Source organism: Oenanthe melanoleuca, chromosome 6 (assembly GCF_029582105.1).
Source record: "Oenanthe melanoleuca isolate GR-GAL-2019-014 chromosome 6, OMel1.0, whole genome shotgun sequence".
In the NCBI taxonomy this organism is placed as follows: domain Eukaryota; kingdom Metazoa; phylum Chordata; class Aves; order Passeriformes; family Muscicapidae; genus Oenanthe; species Oenanthe melanoleuca.
The window spans coordinates 31626968-31648512 of record NC_079340.1 but is presented as its reverse complement, the minus strand read 5'-3'; the positions used below and the strand labels follow the sequence as shown (position 1 = coordinate 31648512).

Below are 21545 nucleotides of genomic sequence, written 5' to 3'. Positions count from 1 at the left end.
GATGGTGCTGCCAGGATAGACACTTCAGAAGCCAGAATATGGATATTTTTAGGGGTAATAAAGGAACAATTAGTATGAAAGTGTGTTTTTGCAGGCATAGCTGAAATGGCATGCAGCTGTGGATAACATATTGATTTATTATATGTGAACCCATCCATGCTCATTTTTAGAAGTCTGATGGTATCTCTTAACACTGTCAAGAGGAAAATTCTTGGAAAAAAAAGAGTGTGAGAAGCAACCAGGATTATTTTGTACCCATACAGAGGCATTTCCCCCTATTTTTAGTGCACATCAGCGCAATCTGAGCACAGACTCCCCAGAAGTGCTGAGGTGGGGACACCTTGCCTTAGAAACACATTATATGTTTAAAAAAGCAAAATAGCTGCTTTGTACCTAGATGGGAAAGCCTTAATGGGCTTGGATGAGGTTCAAGATACCACTTTTGCTCCTTTCTTGCCCAATCCAGGATTACCACTGAATTGCAGCTCCCATTTGAGTTTCTCCAGAGTTTTGGGGACCTTGCTGCAGCTCGTCCCTGAGGTGAGGACTGGCTGCAGGACCAAAGCTCAGGCTTTGGCAAGGACTCTGCACAGCATTTAATTAAAGTTGATTTCCTTGAGGAAAGGTGGCTGGGTCTGTCCCCTGGTCCCTGCTGGAGCAGAGCCATGGAAGGCTTTGCCCAGGCTGGAGGCAGGGTGGTGCCAGGTCCAGTCTGAGAGAAGTGAATAGTTTTTCTGGTTGTTTGCAGCACACTCCAAAGATGAGTCAAGGACCTACCCTCTTCTCTTGTGGCGTGATGGGTAAGTAACAAAAACTTCTCTCTGTGTTTCCTCTGCTCCTGCTTCCTCACAGGGATGGGCAGGAAGATGTCCTGACTTTTGGATGTCTCCAAAACTCCCCTGCAGACTCTGGGGTGGGCATCCCTCCATCCCTGCTGTGGGTGCCCACCCCACCACACCTGTGCCTCTCCTCCCCAGAGGTGCTTGTTGTGCCCTGTTGCCATTGCTGAGTGAATTGCTTATCTCCATTTCCCTCCCCTTTGATACATCTGTTTATTTTTAGAGCTGCTCTTACAGTTGAGGTTATAAACCTTTGGGGTCTGAGGTTGTGTTTGAGTATCCAGCCTGAGACTGTGGTTCTTGGCTGTTTGCATGATGCAAGCAATAAATACCAGCATTTATCACTGAAGTGTTCTACACCTGGCACTAAGTGGTTGGACAGACCTCAAACAAGAAGGAAAAAGTCTCGTTTTTGCCATTGACAGTAATCATGATATAATATGTTTGATAGTTTTTATGTCAGAGCTTGCTATCATTTTCTATGCTGAACAGCCCCCAAAATGGATGGAGGATTGGTGCCTTGGCCCATGATCCTGACAAGCTGATAGTGCCAGAGGATGTGCTGTTGTGTTGTGCTCTTTGGCGTTCCTAGCGGGGAGCCAATCACTGGGTGAGGCCTCAAAACCCAATTAAAATTGTAGGTCAAGTTTGAGCCAAGCTCCTTGCTGTGAAAGCCAATCCTTCACAGACAAAGAGGCTGCCCCTTTTCTTCATGGACACAACTCTCATTAGTGTTAATGAGAGCTGGGCACATGCACTGACAGGAGATGTCTCCCAAGCTCTCTGATAGCTCCAGCCATTGGAAGTGTGGGGAGATGGAGAGCATTTGTGGTCGTTTTCAGATAAAAATCACCAGCTCCAAAGTCAAGAAGGGGTAGAGACAGCCCATCCCCTCTCTCCTGCCTTTCAAACACGAGTGAGGAACAAAGAACCCAAATTAGATGGTTTTGTCCTGTACTGTGGCACTGGCTCTTCAGCAGATACACAGTCTCTGCCTAATTGAGAAGCAGCTTGTCTTTAAGAGCTTTTACAGAGCATTCTTCATTTTCATAGTGCTGCTGTGCTGCCAAATTATCCTCCTTCTGAGGGAACTGACTGTCACCTCCTTGACCTCAGCTTGCCCTGTTGTGGTCTCTGTCCTGCCCAGTCAAGGGGAGCCTGTCCTTCCCTCATGTGAGGGCATTGCTGGGCTTGGGTTTCATTTTAGTTATGTTCTCTGAGTGTTCTTGATGTCCCCAGATGTGGGCAACAATCACAGACTAATCCAGTGTGGAAACTTGCTTGTCTTTTTAAATAAGTTACTATTGAAAAGCCAAACTGGGGGAATATTTCAAGTCAAAGGGCCAAGTCCCTGTTGGTGGAAAGCATTGAGATAAATAAACACAGAGAAGTTTGGACTGCTAGCACAGACAACATGAGGCAAAGACTCACAGTGCTATCCATGCTGGAGGTTTGGAGGGAAGTTGGCTGATTTTTTGGGGTTTTAGACAAAAAATGATCTTAGAAAAGAGTCTTTCTGGTGCCTTTGGGGTGAGGGCAGCTTTGGGAGGAAGGCAGCTTATTTCTGGACCTCATGGCCATGGGACAGCAGAGGAGAGGGAAACCCAGCCTCTGCCAGAGAGAGCATCATCCAAAAACCCTGGAGCTTTTCTTGTAAGGTACTAAACACTGCAAGAATCTGGAAATGGATTATAGATTGTAACCAAACTCAGTATATTGAGTAAACATTATAAAGACTTGATATATTGGATGATGTGTGGCTAGGTCCAATTCTCAGAATGACCTAAATAATCTTCTGGTATTTAGATTTGTGAGAAATATTTCTGCCAGTGAAATGATAATATTATGAAAAAGATTGGGTTTTATCTTTATATAGCCCTTTGCCTGGAGGAAGAGTAAAGGTGAAATGCCTAAAACTATAAATTCAACAACTACTGCTTTCCCTTCTCCTTGATGGGTCCTTGAAACACCCAGGAGTGTAAGAATTGTCCTGTTGATGGATAGTTTGGGGTTTTTTTCTCTTTTTTTTTTTTTTTTTTTTTTTTTTTTTTTTCCTCAGCAGTCTCTGTGGCAGGTCCCCAGTGAAAATATCAGTGATTGTGCTAGAAAAGGTGGCATATTAGAAAATTGTGGCATTAGGGTGCTGAGGGCCTGGCACAGGCTAGTGGATGCCCTATCCCTGGAAATGTTCAAGATCAGGTTGGATGGGGCTTGAAGAACCCTGGGGTAGCAGAAGGTGTCCCTGCCCATGTCTTTTGCTATACACCCAAAGACAGAAAAATTCCAATATAGGAAGTCAAAAGTAATGGAATCCTAGAATGGTTTGGATTGGAAGGTGCATTAAAAATAATCTCACTCCACCTCCTGCCATGTCATGGACACCTTCCCCTGTCTCAGGCTGCTCCCAGCCCCAGTGTCCAACCTGACCTAGTAAGAGAAGCTCAGTAGGCGTGTGCTGACAGCCATGACCTCCTGCTTTCTGTGTAAGCAAGAAATTATCTCTGAGGGAAGCTGCAGGCAGGGTTTTATTGAGGCAGTGAAGAGGTGCTTGCACATGCAGGATCCCAGCCCTGATTGTAAAAGGGAGGAGGAGGAGGATGGCTTTGAGCCCACTGGGGACAGATCCTGCACTCATCCTCTGGGAAGTTCTCCTTTCAAAGCAGCCACCATTTCCATTTTCCCTTGGAGGGCTCTCTCAGAGTTTGTCCTCCTAGAGTGCTGCAGCAGAGCAGGGATGGGCACACAGCTCAGCTTGTCTGTGCTCTGGCACTCTCAGTCACTCCTCACCTCGTTTGGCAATGCCATCATTCCCTGCATGCCAGGGCAGGGCTGCAGCCTTGGGCTCACTGCTGCACTGCTTTTTCTTGGAAGTGGCTTTTCACCATCCTTGGGTGAAACCAGGAGAAAAGCCTGCTCATGGAATCATTAAAGTTGGAAAAGACCTCCAAGATTGTCAACCCTTCGTGCTGGTGATGAATGCATCCTGAAAGCACCTGCCTGTCAGGCTTGCATGCCTCCTCTCTGTGACCCAGGGTTTTCTGGAATTTTGGGATTTTTTTGGAAAGCCACCAGTGAAGAACATCTTGGTGCACATTCAAACACAGCCACCCTACAAAGAGAAAAAGCTGTGTGGGGAATTCTGGTGAGGTGCAGCTGGAGCAGGGACACCTCTCCAGAGGATCCCTTTGAAGAGCTGGGCACGTTTCTCTGTGGAGCTCGGGGATTTCCCTCCCCTGTGCAGGCTGTTGGCACAAGGAGCCCACAGCCCACAGATGTGTTTAATCTCCAGAGTAGATTTTGGGGCTGTTGTTTTCATTTTCCATTGAAGCACAGCTCTGCCCATCGTATTTTCATTTCATTTCTGCACTAGGAAAGCTCCCTAGCACTGCCATCAGCTAATTACAACCATTAAATGTGTTCCACACTTAGAAATTATCTCCTGAACATAAATAGAGGGCAGTGGAAAATGCAGGCTGGCTTTTCCCCTGTGCACAGGGACTGTGAGACCAAAATTCAACTTGAACAACACAGAAAAAAGAAAAAAAGGAATTGGATGTGCACCTGTGTGCAGACAAATGTTTGGGTTAGGTTCCAAACAGAATTTATCTGCCAAAAAAGATAAGAAAAATTGATTGAAACTCCTAATTGCTTTACAAGTTGCCATAGTAAATTATGTATTAATGTAAATTATTTCATGGGAAAAGAACGTAGGGGAAACTTGAGCAGAAGGATCATGCATTATGTATAAAAAGGAACTGTAAAAATATTATAGCAGCACATTTGTGTGGCTGTAGTTAAAGTTGTGTCAGCATTTTGGTTTTACACCCTTCTCTGTGGTTATGAGTGGTCGTTAAAATTTACTCTGTGTCACCAGAGGAGCACAGCAGTCATTTAAAAAGCCAGGGCCATCACTGAGCTGCAAAGTGCCTGATGTGTCTGTGTGCTGCTCCTGCAAAACCTGCAGCTCAGCCCTTGGAAACCTGCCTATGATGCTCTGAGAGTGGCTCCTGTTCTCCTTGGGGCAGTGCGAAGCTCTCAAGGATGGAGGACAGCACCCATCTCCCCAGTTTTGGGATGTGACTCCAGTCCACAAGCACCACGAGGATTTGTTTGATGTGGCGAAGGTTTTGTGAGAGAACAGCTGAGTTTTGTGAAGGTGTCAGTGTTTATTTTTGCAGTTTTAAGTCAAAATCCAGAAACTATTTCATCCAGGGACACTAACAGCCAAGAAGGACCTGTTTAAGCAGGGCAAGAGCCCCTCAGGCTGCACTTACAGCATGCTCTGGTTGTCCTTTTGTTTTCCAGTAGGCAGAGTTTTCCAGCCAGGCAGCTCACTTGCAGACCAAGGGCTTCTCGTGGTGGGTTTTATCCTGGAACAAATTGCTGCCTCAGGGTAAGGCTGAGGTTTGTAGTTTAAGAAAATTAATACATGTTTAACTGCAGCAGAATTAATGGCTCCAGTGCAATTATCGTTATCAACGTGCACAGGATGGGAATCTTAGTCTCTAAAAACTGAGCAGAAAACCAGCTGCTTTTCCTCAATAAGACTTTCCAGAGCTCTTTAATTATACCCTTGGCCCTTAGACTACTCCATTTTCAATGTTTTCAGGGCAACCTGCTTCCTATTTGCACTAAAAACCCATTTTCTGGGCTATCTGGTATTTTGGGACTGGTCAGTGATTGCTGGGGACTTGGAGGGGCCAGGCTGTGCCAGCTCACATTGTGCAAGGGGAAAAGCAAATAACCCCAAGCTGGAGCTGGGAATAGTGGTGCTTTTACCATTTTCTTTGCCAGCTTTGGAAGATTTATAGCTGTTTGTGCTGAAGCAGGGTGAAAGAGGAAGGTGTCCCGTATCCTCCTCACCAAGGCCTTTTGTACAGTCTCCGGCCAGAGGATCGTGGCAGCTTGCCATGAAAAATCGGCTTCTATTTCTGTTCCTTTTGTCTGCTGACCTGACCCAAGAAATCTCTCTGCTGGCAGCATAGTACAGAGGAAAAATAATAAAGATCTAAACATAGATGGAGTTGTCTAGCGCAGATTTCTCACTTTTCATTGTGTGTATTAAAATGAGGAGAGCACAGCCGAAATGCCGTGCGGTTCCTGTGGGCAGAGCAGGCTGTTTGTGGCTGGAGCTGTTATGGCAGCAGCTGGAGGCAGGGAGAAATGGGAAAATCCTCCAAGAGTGGTACAAGGGAGCCCCAAATCTGACCTCCTGAGTGGAAACCTTTGTCAGAAGCGTTCTGCACCGTTGCATCTTCCCTACCAGGCTGGTACCTGCAGCTGCGGGCTGGGCACGGCTTCTAATTCATCCTTCAGTTGCCTGAGTGGAAATACCCAAAAAAGCCCCCCAAAATATCTCATGGTTTAGATACAATCATGTGAAACTTGGCAGCACGGCTGGGCTCTGTTTGCAGCAGCCAACGACAAAAACAGGCACTGGTGAGAGGCTGTTGGCTGATGACTTTTTCCACTGCAGCAGCCGGCGGGGTTGTCCTGCCATGGTTTTCCTGTTGAGCGTTGAAGGTGGATCTGCAGAGAGCCCTGGCCTTTGCAGGGCAGCCCAGCCCTGAGGGTGCTTTGCTTTCTTCTTTTGCTGGCAGTGGGATGTGTGTGGGAATGAGATCATCCTCCTGAATCCTCTCTTCCCAGTGGGAAGCTGGGGAAGGGTCTGGAGCTCAAGTCTGATAAAAACAGCTGAGGGAGCTGAGCGGGCTCAGCCTGGAGAAAAGGAGGCTCAGGGGGCACCTTCTCACTCTCCACAACTCCCTGACAGGAGATAGGGAGTCTCCTTCCAGGTAAAAAAAGTAACAAAACTAGAGGAAACTGCCTCAAGTTGCACCAAGGGAGGTTTAGATTGGATTTTAGAAAAAATTTCTTCATGGAAAGGGTTGTCCAGCCCTGGCACAGCAGCCCTAGGGCAGTTGTGGAAGTACTCATCCCTGGAGGGATTTAAAATCCATATGGATGTGGCCCCTGGGGACGTGAGTCAGCGGTGGCCTTGGCAGTGCTGGGTTAATGGTTGGACTGGATGATCCTAGAGGGCTTTTCCAACCTCAGCCATTCTGTGATTCATGTTTTTTAAATTCAGATGTAAATTCAGGCAATTGTCAGTTGTGGAGCCCAGGACAAACCACACACATCTGACACATGGTTTAGCACAGAGATAACCAATAGCCACAACATTTTACACCACTGAATTCCCCTTAGCTAGTGCAACCTGGAATATTCAGAGGCATGTTTCTATCTTCTTCTAGCAGTTTTGCTCCTGCTGGGACTGTCACTTTGTCTCTCTCTCCATCTACACCACACAGCCCGCTCTGCTGGCAGTTTGGGAAACCATATTCCAAGAGTTAATTAATTTGCACTGGAAAACGTCCCATATGCTACTCTTTTTGTTTATGGACGTCGAAAGCGAGTCGCAGAATTAATTAACGCTAATGCCCGTGCGTGTGTGTTGTTTTTTGTTTTTTTTTTTTTTTTTTCCCCTTTCCTTTCTTTCTCCTTTCTGAACCAGAAAATGACAGATGGAGAGATCTCAGCAGGAAATGTCCACTCCAGCTGGAGCAGCCGGCCGCCAGCATCTGGGACTGCCTGGACAAGGGCGAGGAGGGCTCGCGGTGGCCGAGGGATGCGGCCGCCACCTGCTCCGTCACCAACCTGATCAAGGACCTGAGCCTCAGCGACCCCCACGGCCACCCCTGCGCCCCCCCCAGCAAGCGCCAGTGCCGCTCGCTGTCCTTCTCGGACGAGATGTCGGGCTGCGGCACCTCCTGGAGGCCGCTGGGCTCCAAGGTGTGGACGCCGGTGGAGAAGAGGCGCTGCTACAGCGGCGGCAGCGTCCAGCGCTACTCCAACGGCGCGGCCACCATGCAGAGGAGCTCCAGCTTCAGCCTGCCCGCCCGCTCCAACCCGCTGTGCGGCGGCCAGCCCAGGAAAGCGGCGGCTGGAGGGCAGGGCGGGGACAGGGGGGACATGCAGAGGTCCCTGTCCTGCTCGTGCTCCGAGTACGGCGCGGCCTGCAGGCCGCAGCTGGGCCTGGCCCGCAGCCGCTCCCAGCCCTGCGTCCTCAACGACAAAAAGGTGGGAGTCAAGCGCAGGAGGCCCGAGGAGCTGCAGGAGCAGCGGCCCTCGCTGGACCTCGCCAAGATGACCCAGGTAAGAGGGGCTCAGGTTTCTCTGCTTCGCTCAAGAGCCTTCAGTGGCCTCCAGGGAGGGGCTGAAGAGGAGTGTGGGTGTTATGGGGAAACACATCCTTCTGTCCAGGCAGAATGACCCCTTCCCTCCTAAATGGATCCTAATTGGATTTTTTGACAAATTCATGCATTCTCTTCCATGCTGGCTTTTGCAGGCCTAGTGCTGTCCTTTGTTGTCATTTCCTTCTGGCATGGGTTTTGAGCAGGAATATGTTTAACTCCACATTTTTGAGTTCAGGGGAGAGGAGCCTTGGGCCTGCCATGCTGAGATGAAGGCAGCACCCCAAGGCACCCAGCTCTGGCTCTGTCAGGTGCTGAATTCTCACTGCTACAGGCTTTACTTGCTCTTAGGCTCTGTAATTTTCCACTCTGGAGATGTTATCACATTTCATTTTCAGTTGCAAACACAGAGCACAACCTCCCTCTTCGATCCTCTGCACAGGGCCAGATAACAGATCTAAAGCATGATCTGTTGGGAGAATTTTGCTCCTTGGTCCTCTCCCTGCTGGCCCAAGTGACTGGACAGTACCAAGAGACAGAGCAAGAGGCTGCACTGAAGGACAAACTTTCCCTTCCACACTCATAAGATTTCCCGCAGTTTTATGATTTGACATTTCCCACATCAATAATTTACAGTCACAAAGTCAATGACACCATCAGCTCAGTGTGGAATGAAAGTAATGGGGTTATGAAGGCCCCAGGGCTCTCACTGTGGGAGCAGGGGAACCCTGGCCACTTCCCAGGGTAGTCATCACCTTTTGCTGGCCTTAAAATTTGCCCCATGGTTTCAGTTCTATGTGGTTGCCTGCTGTGCTTCATCCCAGAGTCACCTGTGTTGGGAGTGTTTGCCTTAAAGGTGTTTTGTAACCAGCAAAGCCTGTCTGGTGCAAGGCATCCCCTTGTTGTCTGCAGGGAAACTGCTGGGAGAAATTCACCATATGGGTGAGATCCAACATTGTGTGTGCATTTTTGCCTTACAAGAACATGATATTTTATGGTGTTGTGTGCTTGGCAGTGCAGAGGGTGTTTGAAGAGATCATCTTTTCCTCCTCCAGAGGAGCTTAGAGGATATAAAGGGTGAAGGAGTCACATATTTGGGTGAGATCAGGCAAAGAACATGAGGATTGCTCTTGTCTTTTCATAAATCACAGCAGCAATGTTTATTATTCCACTCCTATTTTATTAGATAATAAGCTGGATGGACAGTAAAAACCACATACATGCATTGTTATATTTTACTAGCCACAGGGCAGAATAGCACAACTGCCCCCTGATTCTCTCTGTACAAGCAGACAAGCATCATTTCACTCCCTGGAAGTGTTCAAGGCCTGGTTGGATGGGGCTTGGGAAAACCTAGTCCAGTAGAAGGTGTTCCTGCTCATAGTAAGGGGTGGAATGAGATGAGCTTTAGGGATCCTTTCAGTCCAGACCATTCTGTGGTTCTCTGGCATGAAGGACAGGGAAGGAGGAGACTGCCCAGGCTCTGGCTGGACAGACCTTTGCTGCCCTGTGAGGATATTTTAAGGCAGCTTCTCCATTGCATCAGTCCAAGGGGAAAAGTTTGGTGGCTGATTTGTAAAAAAGGGTTTGGCCAAGAAGATCCTGAGGGTGAGCAGGAGCTTCCCTTTCCCTCCAGTGGATGCTGAGCCCAGGCACATGTTTATAATTTGGATGACCGTGGCTTTGACATCGGTGACTGATCCAAGGATGACAAAAAATCTAATCATTTGGATGTCCAAAAGCAGCTCAGTCCATGTTCCTGGAAAACCCTCAGCTTGAGGAATAGCTGTGTTTTCTCTGGCTGCTGTCCTCCACATCAAAACATCTTCCAAAGTGAGAAAGCAATGCCTGAACACTCAGCATTGCTCAGTGTTGGGGCGGTTCCTCCTATGGGAGAAGTGTTACCACAAGGAAAGGATCAGAAGCTCCACACTGTGTGGCACAAGCTCTGTAGGACTGGGGAAGGAGTTGCCTGGTGCAGCATCTCTGCTAATGTCAGTGGGCACCCCCTGTCCCAGCCCCTCCTGTCCCTCTGCTCCAGGCTGGGTGGCCGGAGCCACTGCGGTTGCTACAACCAACAACCAACAGCAGCATCACTAAGGAACTCCCCATGGGATCCAGTCCAAGCAGATCCCAGGGATGTTTTCAGTTTCCAGGCAGGAAACCCAGCGGGGCTCAGGTGCCCATGGCAGCAGGTGAATCCCCAAGGCAGGGATGTGCTGCTGGGTGTGGGGCAGCAGGGCTGGAGCAGCGTGGGAAGAAAGCAAAGCCAGGCAAGGGCCAGGGTTTCAGAGCTGAGGGGTTCTGGAGAGCAGCTCTGGCAGGCTCTCAGCGTGGGAGGACTGGCACAGAGGGACGAGCAGGATGAGGCAAGTCATGGGGAGCATTCTTGCCTTTGGTGGAGCACGGTCAGAGCCCTCCCTGGGATGAGAATGCCAGGAAAGCCAGCTAATTCCTCGGCAGGAATAAATGTGCTCGAGAAAACCTTGCACTTTTGAGTATTCCCCCATGCTGCTTTTGATGCTTCCAGCCCAGGAGACTGCAAAGCTGGGTGATCTCAGAGGAAGAGCTGAAATATTGGCAAATGTCTGTGTGGCTGCACTCTGTGTGCTCAAGTCTGGGTTTATATGAGGTAAAAACACCTCATGTGCAATGGGCAAAGCAAAGGACAGCCCAAGTGTCCAGACTGGACTTTCTAGTTATCCACAAAGTATTCACTTTTCAGATGGGGAAAATGAGACATGGGGCTTTCCCTGAGTCCCTGGTGCTAATGTCAAACTGGGAACTGAGCTTTGAGGTGCTGGGTACTGGATCAGTATCTGGCTCTGGCAGCAGATTGGTTAATTTTTCACTTGTGCTGGTAACCACATGTGTTTGTAGGCTTGAAAGCTGGCACCATAATCAAAATAAAAATAATTTGACCTGAAAGAAATGTTTTCTTCCTACTGGGAGGAATATTTAGGCCAGGCAGGAGGGGAAGGAGTCGCTCCTGGAAGCAATTACATGGCTACATAACTGGGCTAATTAACAGAGAAATCTAAACGTTGAAGTTAGACTGGGAGGGAAAATACTTAGGAAAATATTGCCTTTCATTCCTCAAAATCCTGGATGTGTCTCTTCAGTCTGCAATTCCCATAGCCCAGAGAGGGAAGGTGAGCCCTTATCCCTCCCTTTATTATTTGCTCATATGGCACCAAACCAGACAGGCTTCAACTTTGGGCAGAAACCAAACCATGCACATGGTTGTCATTGAAATAGCAACAAATTTTAAAAGCCACAGGCACCGTGGCAATCCTTCTGCTCCTTTTAAATGCACATGAACTCTTTGCCTTGTGCCTCTTTGCCTTCATGCCCCCTGGGCATGATCCAGGGGGTTCTCAGTCAGGTGAATGAGTGACTACGAGGTGTCATTTAATTATCCTGAGCCTGGAGGCAAGTGAAGTGGGAAGAAGCTGGTTTCTATTCTTCACCCCAGTCAAGGAGAGTTTGGGTACCTGGCCTGGCATCTCCAACCTCCTTAATGTGAGGACATGAGCTGTCCTCTCATTTCAGTGTAGAGTTTGGGCTTGCTTTCCAGCCTCAGCTTTTATTCCTTCTTTCCACATGAAGCACAAGCCCAAAGAGGGCACGTCCCACTCCCTGATCCCAGCAGTTGTTCTGGCAGAGTGTTAATGAATCTCTTTTCCAGGCACAGTGCTCTTGGCCTTACAACCCCAGGGATTGTATCTGTACTGGCAGGCCATGACCAGAAATGGTTGAAATCAGATTTTTCCATTATTTGGAGCTGTTTTTTCTTTTTCTGATGCGGGTGAATCTAAAATAAGTGGGAGATGAGAAGTGTCACAAAGGTGACCCTAGGAGTCCTCCTAGCTGGGCTGATTCTGGCAGGAATGTGTGGTTTTACCCTTTGCAAGTCACTTGCAGAAGCATCTGGGTAAATTAGGTGAGAAGATGGATTTTCTAAAATAAAATCACACTCTGCCAGGGATGCTATGTGGTGGAGAGACACCTGGTGGGTTTTCCTCCCCCATGGTATGGTAGATTCTTCTCCAGAGGAACTTGGCATGTCCCACCTCCACATCTGCTGCTTTCTGACACCCTGGTGTGAACATTTCCTGGGATCTTGGGCGTTGTGTGCCCGAACGTCTCACAGCAGCACAAACATTGGTTTGGTGGCTTGGCTGAGTCACTGACGGGAAGCTGAGCCATGGGCCAGCCCTGCTGGTGGTGTGTGCAGCTTGCCTTCCTTCACACAGGCTCTGGGCAGCTGCAGGGGACACATGACACGTCCCTCACACAGTGACTGCCACCCTCAGTGGGAATTTGCAGTAATCCCCAGCTGTGGCCACAGAAGCCCTCACTATCTCTTCCCCATTCTGCTTCCTGCCATGTAAAATTTTGATGTGGTGGTCACTGAGAGATTTCAATTTGTGTTAGAGCAGTTCTAAACACAGTTATCCTTTATACAGATGTGGTTTTTTAATGGCTAATAATTTATTTTTATATATGTATATATATATGTACATGTTTAAGGTCAGGTTAGGTACAGCTTGGAGCAGCCTGGTCTAGTGGGAAGTGTCCTTGCCCAAGTCAGAGTTGGAACGTGATGGACTTTGAAGCTCCTTCCAACTCAAACCATTCTGTTTTCCTGATTTTTAATGTGTATATGTATTTGTTCAACCCAGCTATGTTCCATGCAGCACAAACCCCAAAGAGGAGTAGCCCTGGCTGGAAATGGAGGATGGTGCTGTAGAGTCTGAAAATACAACTTTCCATGAAAAGAAAGGCACAGATATCTCAGTGGCATGAAAGGCGTTGCACTGCTGACAGGAATTGTCAGATGTGAGGAGATACTGGTTCATCCCAGTTGTAGGATCTGTGTATTGGTAGCAAATCAAGGCTTGGAGGTTGCTCTTGTACCCAATTTCTGATGGCTCCTCAAGGTTTTAGTCCCTCTGTGAGCCTTCAGAGAAGTTGCAGTTTGAAGAGCTGCATCTCTCCTAACAAATACTGCACTCCTGGTCTTTTCCTCCTGAGTTTTCTCTAATATCCATTTAATTTTCTACAAAGGTTGTGGCCATGGACACTGAGAATTCCCAGGCAGCTGTCAAAGTACCTCTCTTCTGTGAGGCTCTGTATTATGTAATGTCTTGCAGTCTATGAGACAGAGAGTAGCTACTCTAGAATAAACAAAGCAATTAAAATACAATATTGCTTTTCACCTCAATGGCTTATGGAGAGCATCCCACAGTTATGAGTTCATAAACAGCTTCTTCCCTGTGAGGGATGAGAGGGTGCTGGCAGCAGTGGGCACCAGCTGAGGAGGTGGTGAGGGTGAAGCCCTGAGTGTGCCTGATGAGGGTGAGTTATAGAGAGGACTTTGTGCCTGTTGTGGGAAGGGTCTGGGCACAAGGGGACCATTGACGTTGTTCCCTGGCTGCCTGGACAGACAGAGCCTTTCACAGGGTGACTTCACTGCCCTACAAGGAGCACGTGCCTTCAGAGGATGGAGTCATCTGCACCAGCAATCACAGGAGCATCCCCCTGAAATGAACATGTGTTGTTCTTGTGCTTTTCAGGGTTAAAATCAGCTCCAGCCCAGGCTGGAGATCCAGGGGGTCTCCAGGCACAGTGCAGTGTGTAATGATGGTTGGGAGCCTGGCTGGCCCCTCTGCCTTGTTTCTCCTCCCAAACTTAGGAATACTGGCAGTTTCCATGAGCATCCATGCACAAAGGTATTTGTACACACCCAGAGCTGAAGTAAGCAGCCCACCGGTTTGAAATGCTTCAGGCTGGTCTTGGCACTGAGTGGGAAAAAGTTTCAAACTGCACGGTGGGAGAAGAGACCTCTCCTCTCTGAGTGCCCAAGTGTTTCCTTGAGGTTAAAAATCTCTAATTTTCATGTTAGAAGACTTTCTGTTGAAATTTTGGCACCTTTCAGGCTGTCTGGAGAGGGCAGGAGAGGTACAGTGATCTTGGTTGGCGTCAGCACCCACTCGAGCCGGTGACAAATATTTCCAAATGTAGTGATAGGCAAAAAACTGGAGGTTTTAAATTCCATACGTATCCCAGGAAATAGTTTGCTATTGATGTAACTTCTGAGAGAGATTCCAGCTTCCAAGCCCCAGTGTTTTTTAAATAAACAGGAATGAGAGTCTGCAAAGGTCAGGTTGCGGCTTGGTGGGAAAAAGCCTTTGGTTGAGAATCAAAAGAAACTGGCTGGCTTGAAGGTGGGAGGGACACCTTCCACTGTCCCAGGTTGCTCCAAATCCCATCCAACATGGCCTTGGACACTGCCAGGAGCAGCCACAGCTTCTCTGGGCACCCTGTGCCAGGGCCTCCCCACCCTCACAGGCAATTTCTTCCCAAAATCCCATCTAACCCTGCCCTATGGGAGTATGAAGGCATTCCCCCTTATCTTGTCACTCCCTTGCCTAAATTCGCTCTCCATCTCCAGTGCAGCACCTTCAGGCACAGGAAGGGGCTCTAAGATCTCTCCCAGTCCCATCCCATTCCATCCCCTGCTCCTGGCTGTGTCCCCTGTTCTTGCCTCCATCCTCCATCCCACCACCAGGCCCAGGGATGCAGGGCTGAGTTGTTGGCACTCACATGGGAGGACAGGGCTGGGAACACAAACAAAGCTTGGCAGTGTATGTCCCAAACATGGACAAAATCCAATTGTATCCCGAGGATGCACATCTGATTCACCACGTGCTGATTAACCCTCCTGTCCCTGGGCTTGTAGGCTGTGTGACTCCTAAAAACAGCTTTGAGAAAGCACAGAGATTCACCCTTGAAGGAGGCAGCATGCTCAAAAGTGGCATTTTGGCTCAAAAAAAGTCAAAAGGGATTTTTCATGATGGTTTACAAAAAAAAAACCCCAGCACTCTAGGAGCTACTGGGTTAGATAGGAGCTACTGGGAGTTACTTGGAACCACTTCCCTTGCAAAAATCTCCCAAAGCATTTCAGGAAGGCAAAGCATTTCAAGAAATGGTGCTAAATAAACAAACAAATAAATAAATAAGGGCTTTTCATTTTTCCTTTCCAGAGAAAGATGCTCAGAGTTAGCCTGAAGCTGAGGCTGTGACAGAAAAGTGAGGTGTATTTCAAGTCTGCATTGGATTTGCAGGAAGTGGGTGCAGTGAGTGCAGGTGCCACACACTGGATTTTTGGTCATCCACAGTGTGATTTTATCCCTTTACTTGCTGGTATTCTCTTTTCAGTGCTGCTGAAACAGTGGCATGAAGTTTGGTTTTAATTTTTATAAGGTTCTGCCTTATAATTTAGGCCTTGAAGTGAGAACCACAGTGGCATAACAGAAATGTTACTTCTATGCTGGAAATGATGAAGTATGAAATGGAATAGGGCTGGGAAAAAAGAATAATTCCGTATTAGTGATGTTTCATCCTAACTTGGAACAAGTCAGATTGCTGAATTTCCCCAAAGATGAGCCACTCCAAATCCTGGAGCTTTGGCAGCTCTGGGAATGAGTCAGGTTCAGGTTCACCCTTTTCCACTGAAATTCATGGCATTGCAAAACCATCACTGGGAGAGCAGCCCTGCCACTGTCCCCACTGGGCTCCTGGCAGTGCTGAGTGCTGCTCCAGGGATCTGCATCCCAAGAGGATGCACAGGAGAAGGCAGAGGTGAAAGGCTGGGAAGGGCAACCTGTGAATAAATAAACCCAGTGATCACTAATGACCTGTCTGTACAAATGGATTTTTCCAGCTCATACCAAAGGGTTCAGTGTCTGTTAGGGAAAATATTTGTTCTTGGCAGGAAATGAGGGTTTCCTCCAATTATTATTATGAATAGGAATGGGTTGGGAGGCTGTGCTGGGACTGAGTCCCCACGTGTGGGATGCTGTGCTTGGGTGGAACAGTGGAGCCCCAGAGTGGTGTTCACTGCTCCCTGGTTCCCTGCATTGCTGTGCCTGCTGTATTCCTCCATGATTTCTGGGATTCATCTCTCCAGCATTTCCCTGGGGTTCTGTAGCACCAGAGGGATTCCCACTGGTGGGTCATACAACAGCTTTTTGTTTTGCACTTATGGAATCTCCCTGAACATCCTCACTGGCACTGAGGCAGCTACATACTCCAAGGACAAGAGCAGAGATGTGAGTAAACCCAAATTGTCACCACAGGCTCCAAAGGCAGCATCAGTACTAATGACCTAAAGCCTCCTTCTTGCTTTTTTGGTTTTGTTTGTTTAATAGTGTGGTGTGAAGTGACTTGGGAGGATAATAGATATTTCTGAGCCTGCTCATGAAAGCTTGTTTTCACACCAAACAGAATAAAAGCAAAATTATCTGCTAAAGCTTTGAATGCACCAAGTCAGCACTGGTGCCTGTTGCAAAATGAGGACTGGGGCTGAGTAAAGGCTGTTCTTTAGTGAGTGAGAAGGGAAAAGCTGGGAAGGCAGACCCTGAAAACCAGGGCAGGAATGTGGTACCCACCAGGAGCAGGGCAGGGAGCCATCCCCTGTTCTGGGATGCTGCTGCAGGCACGTTCTGTAGCACCTTGGCCTGGAGGAGGCTGTGGGGCTGCCTGTGGACTACTCAATGCCTCCATAGATAAAATTTTTAAAGAAAATAGTGTAGCAGATGAGTTTAAGCTCCCTGACATGGCAACACTGCATCTAACCCAGCCTGCTGTGTACCAGGCACACGGGCTCCTTTTGCTTTTAACACTCCCCATCACTGCCTCCTGTGTTTTCCTTCCTCAGGTATTCCAGTATTTCTTTCCCAACACTTCATCACTCAGAGGTTCCTTCTTTGGGAGGACAGGGTCAGTGCAAGCCCCTGACCTTCCCCCAGAGGCAATGTTGATTTTGGAAGCCACATGGGGCAGTGGTCCCCAGTGTTCCTTGGGGCAAGGTGGCTGTGTCTCCCTCTTTTTGGGGAGGCCAAACTGCAGCAAGGGAGGTACTGGTGGGACTGGGGCATCACTGAGTTGGCATGTGCTTATGCCAGTGCTGCAGCCTGGACTTGCTGGCAAAGCTGCTGAGATGCTCCTTTGTTAGAAAGAGGAGAATTGGTTCTTGGAGCCTGAGGATTAAGCCATGCTTGCTACATATCCCTCCCTGTGTCCCTGCCATTCCCACTCACCAGGACACCAGCCTGGGGATGGAGCTGGAGAAGACTGTGGGTGCCTTAAAGGCAGTGCAGAGCTTTGAACCCAAGTGATATGTGTGTGTGTGTGTGTGTGTGTGTGTGTGCATGGCCCAAATCACAGCAGCTGCCATAATGAAGTTCTGCAGAGTTTAAAAACCAAATCTAGCCCATATTCCAGTCTCATTTTCCAGTCTCAAGCACCTCTCCCTCCTCCCCAGCAGCACGGATGAGCTCTTTCCCTGGTGCTAATGCCAGGCAGGATTTACCGCCATGCAAACAACCAGAGCATTTATACACAACGATCTAAAGATAACAACTCAGCTGAAGGTGTTTTACAGGAGATGTTTGCCTCAGAGAGTGATTTAAACCCGAGCCAGGTGGAGAATCCCCCAGTGGAGGTGACTTTGCTGGCTCGGGAGGGCTGGCAGAGGCTCCTCATTCCCGCATGGAGCTCGCTGCCCGTTCCCCCTTCCCTTCTGGCACCGGGTTATTTTCAGATTTCTGAAGGAACTGTAGCCCAGTGTGCTAACAGGAGGTGATGACAGCTTGGGAGGTAGGGCCCGTGCTGCTGACAGCTTGTAGCATTGCACCTTTCCTGGGAAAATTGCGACAATCACCTGGCACGGTGCAGAAAATAAAAATGTGTTTGAGCAAAACACCGCAGGGATCACAGTCCTGCTAATATTGGTTCTGGTAGAGCCACCAGTGTTTGCAGGGATGTGTTTTGGGGAAGAGCTCACAGCTGTGTGTTCTGCACGGGAAGAGTCAGATGGAAGAATGCTGCTGAGGGATTTCTGATTGCTGTCAGGGCCCTGCAGCCTCCAGCCCTGTCCCTGATGGGGACACGTGCCTAAGGGGAGGGAAAACCTGAGGAAAAGGATGGATGGGAGGGGTGAGTTGGTTTCTGCAGCCTTCTCTGATTGTAGCCTTGCTCCCTGCACAGTGTGGAGCATCACAAGACGCTGTGGGAAAGAGAGCTTGGTCACCAGCATGCAGGAAGGGCTTTGTTCTGCAGCAACCCTGCAGCTTATTCCAAGTGACCAAGAATTTCTTATTTAGTTATTTTTAGATGATTTTTCAAGTACTTTCATTAGCAATGCCTCGTTTTCTCTCAGAGGGCTTTCCCAGAGTGCTGGATTAAGGCAGGTTTGGGAAGGGTTGGGGGAAGAAAAAGCAGCAGCTCAAATGGTCAAGAATGGGTCCTTGTGCTCACCCTCAGGGTGGTTTGTGTGTAATGTGCATTACAGGTGATCACTGGGTGAAGCCAGGATGGCCAGAAACATCTTCCAAAAGCCATGGTATGGATTCCCACAGTTTCCCTGGGTTTGAGGTGCCTGATACCTCTTTTTGTCTGGCACTGGAGGTCAAGGTTGTGGAGAGGCTCGGAGGGGTCCAGGGCTGCTTGGCCATGAGGAACAAGTGCCGCATTGTGCACCAAACCTGCTCTTTTCTGACATCAGTAGAGGGCCTGGCTGCCCAATTTTGCTAGCTCAGCACCTCAGCTAAACTCACCCAGTAAATAAAAAATGAGCAAAGAACTCTGGAAGGGCTGCAGACAGCACTGCATTGATGGTGGTGGCTGCTCCACAGCCCATGGATCACCACTGGCTTGGTGATCACTGGGGGGACCCTCCTGACCCCAGCCCCTGGCAAGGTGAGCTGTGGGATTTTGTGGCAGCCAGTGCCTGTGAAATCTTGCTTTCTGAGCTGCCAAACGTGCCTCAGAGGAGCGTCCCTGCCCTGCACCCTCTGCACATGGCCCTCCTCCACCAGCAGCTGCCGCAGCGCTGGCAGCACCGGGACCATCAGAAGGGGTTTTCCATCCCCTTGCATTCCCTGGAATGGCTCAAGGGTTGCAGCTTGTGTGGATTTGAGCAGGGAAAATGAGCCTTGGTTGTCTTGCCAAAGTCCCATAAAATGCAGAATTTCCCTGAAGGTCGAGTAACTTCATGGCTGTTCCCTGAGACACGTCCAAACTTGGAAATGCTTTTCTTTTGGATGAGAAGAATGTGCTGTGGATCTCTTAAGTTACTCTCCAGTCTGCATCCTCCTTTATTCACCACCACAGGAATCACCCATCTCCTCTGAAGCACTGGAGAGCATCTCCCATCCTCTCAGGATGCTCTGTCCCACCTGCAGCAGCCCAGCATGTCCACACCTGGGTTCCACACCCTGGGAAGTGCCAGACCCAGGAGATGAGCTCGATTAAGGAGAAAAGTTAACATTCCCAAAAGTGCCAGAGTTTTGTTTGTAGAAGGGATTTGCACTTCTGAGAGGGCTGTTGACTTTCAGGAGACCTAGGCTTTTCAAGTCCCTAAATCACTGTTGGAAATATGCTTGCAAATTTTGTGAAGTGCTTAGAAAATATTTCTACTATGTCCTCAGGCCTTCTCCAGTGGTAATTATGAGTTGTCCATTAACCACAGTGTGCAGCTCTCTGCCTGAAGCTGTTGAATGCTCAGCACTGGGATTAAAAAAAATCTGACCAAGATGACGTGAGGACTGGGTGCAGTTGCATAATTAGAGAACAAATGCCCTTTTTTTCACACGGGCTTGGGGCTTGTGGGGTTTGGAAGGTTTCAGAACTGAAGACCATGTGAAATGTAGCTTCCCCCAGCTTGGGCTGTGGTCAGCTCCTCCTGGGGCAGCAGAAACTTCTGTGTTTAGATAAAGCAGCCTCTGCATGACATTTTTTTTGTGTGCACAGGGTAGTGCAGCACCCAAAGCCTCTGAGCAATGGTCCATGGGTCCAGCTCAGCACAAGGCCATTTGATTTGTTAAGAACTAACTGGGGCTGTGTAAATGGGTGATCTTCATTTACATCCTGGGGTAAGTTATTTTGGTGGAGTTGCTCCCAGCTTACCTGGATTTGAATGAAAAAACCCTCAAGCAAATGTGCCTAATTCCCTGGGAATGCCAGTGGGGATGTTTTGGAGAAGGTTGTGTTTCAGGCTGTGTGTTTGGTCCTGAACTGGGCCAGCCAGAGCAGATACAGGCAGCAGCCCTGTCACTCTGTGTCACCAATGCTCTGTTGGGTACTGAAGTTCTCCTGGCTCAGTCAGCTGCTCCTGGTGCTCCAGACCCTTCCCTGGCTCTGTTCCTTTCTCTGGACACTCTCCAGCCCCTCTTTCTTGTCATGAGGGACCCAAAACTGACCAGTAACAGGTGAACATCTCCAGCTAGTGAGGTATTTATTGAATTCCCATTCAGGCCTATCCTATGGGATGTGTCCAGGCCAAATGTCTGAGAAGTGAATGCACCATCACACTCTGCTGGCTTGATGAGAGGCTCCACAAGCTGTTGAGATCCTCTTCAGCCTCCTCCTTCTCAGAACACACACTCTGCCACTGGGATGGCCTCATTATTTCCATTGTAATCAGTAATCAGGGTTTAGTTTGCTCTTTTAAAAACCAGCCTGGGCTAAAGGCATTTCCTGATAGGTGGGCACGTTCATGGCCAGACTGCATCCCTGGGAGGCTCTGTGTGCTCTGCTCCAGAGGGTTTGGAATGCCTGCATGCTCCTTGTCCTTCCCAGAGTTTGAAACTGTTTAGAAGACGTGACAGTACATAAACTACATCAAGTTTCTGGCCGAGGTAACCAGGCATGGAGACTCAGACAACTGTGCTCTCCTGGTCTTTAGTGAGGGGAGCAGCCATGAGCCATCAGGAGGAGGGCTTAGCAGGACACAAGCTCCAGCTTCTTAAAGAAAGGGATGAAGTTTCTCTTGGCTGATAAAGGGAGTCGTTAGAAATGTCCATTCGTTTTTGGTGAGCTCTGTTCTGCCTTACATGTGGAACGATGCATGAGGTGGAGATGGTGATGGGACGGATCCAGAGCTGGGGGTGGCTTTGATGCCATTGCCTTTTGTAGGGGCAGGGTGATGCCTTAAGTATTAAGTTTTTCTGTTGTGCTTGGGTGTGCTTTTCTGTTGTGCTTGGGTGGTGAAGACAAAACAGTCCTATTCCAGCTGGGGACTCAAGGACAATCTCCTCAAACTTCGGGCCCTAAGCACAAACAACGTGAAAAGAGGATGGTGGGCAAGCAAACAAGCAAGGAGGATGAAACTTCATGATTTGAGGCTGTTGATTGGACAATTGACTCCTGCATGCAAATGGACTAAAACCTACAAAAATGTGAGATCTCATGACCAAGCCCTCTTGCTTCCATCTTGGAGCCATCCAGGCAGGGACTGTGTCACTGGTACTGCCAGGGTGTGACCTTTGAAGGCCTCTCAGTAAATATCCACTTTATTCCTGTTAATTCTAAGCTCTGTTCCAGCTCCTCTAGGCATCAGGGTGGCCACAGGACTTGCCATGGATGGGGAGATGGGGAGTTGCAGCATCTGTCCATCTGGGGGCTTGCTGAGCGTTCCTGCTGCTCTGCTTGTTTTCTGCTGGGA

General features: G+C 48.7%; 1 protein-coding gene across 2 annotated transcripts in view; it reads left to right on the top strand.

The window, feature by feature from the left end:
* FAM53B (family with sequence similarity 53 member B) overlaps positions 1 to 21545 on the top strand; it is a 44332-nt gene that overhangs the window by 18915 nt on the left and 3872 nt on the right. For both annotated transcript variants that reach the window (XM_056494274.1, XM_056494275.1), the window contains exons 3-4: positions 749 to 800; positions 7354 to 7994. In XM_056494274.1, the coding sequence (XP_056350249.1) occupies positions 749 to 800; positions 7354 to 7994 (693 nt within the window). The remainder of the gene's footprint in view (positions 1 to 748; positions 801 to 7353; positions 7995 to 21545) is intronic.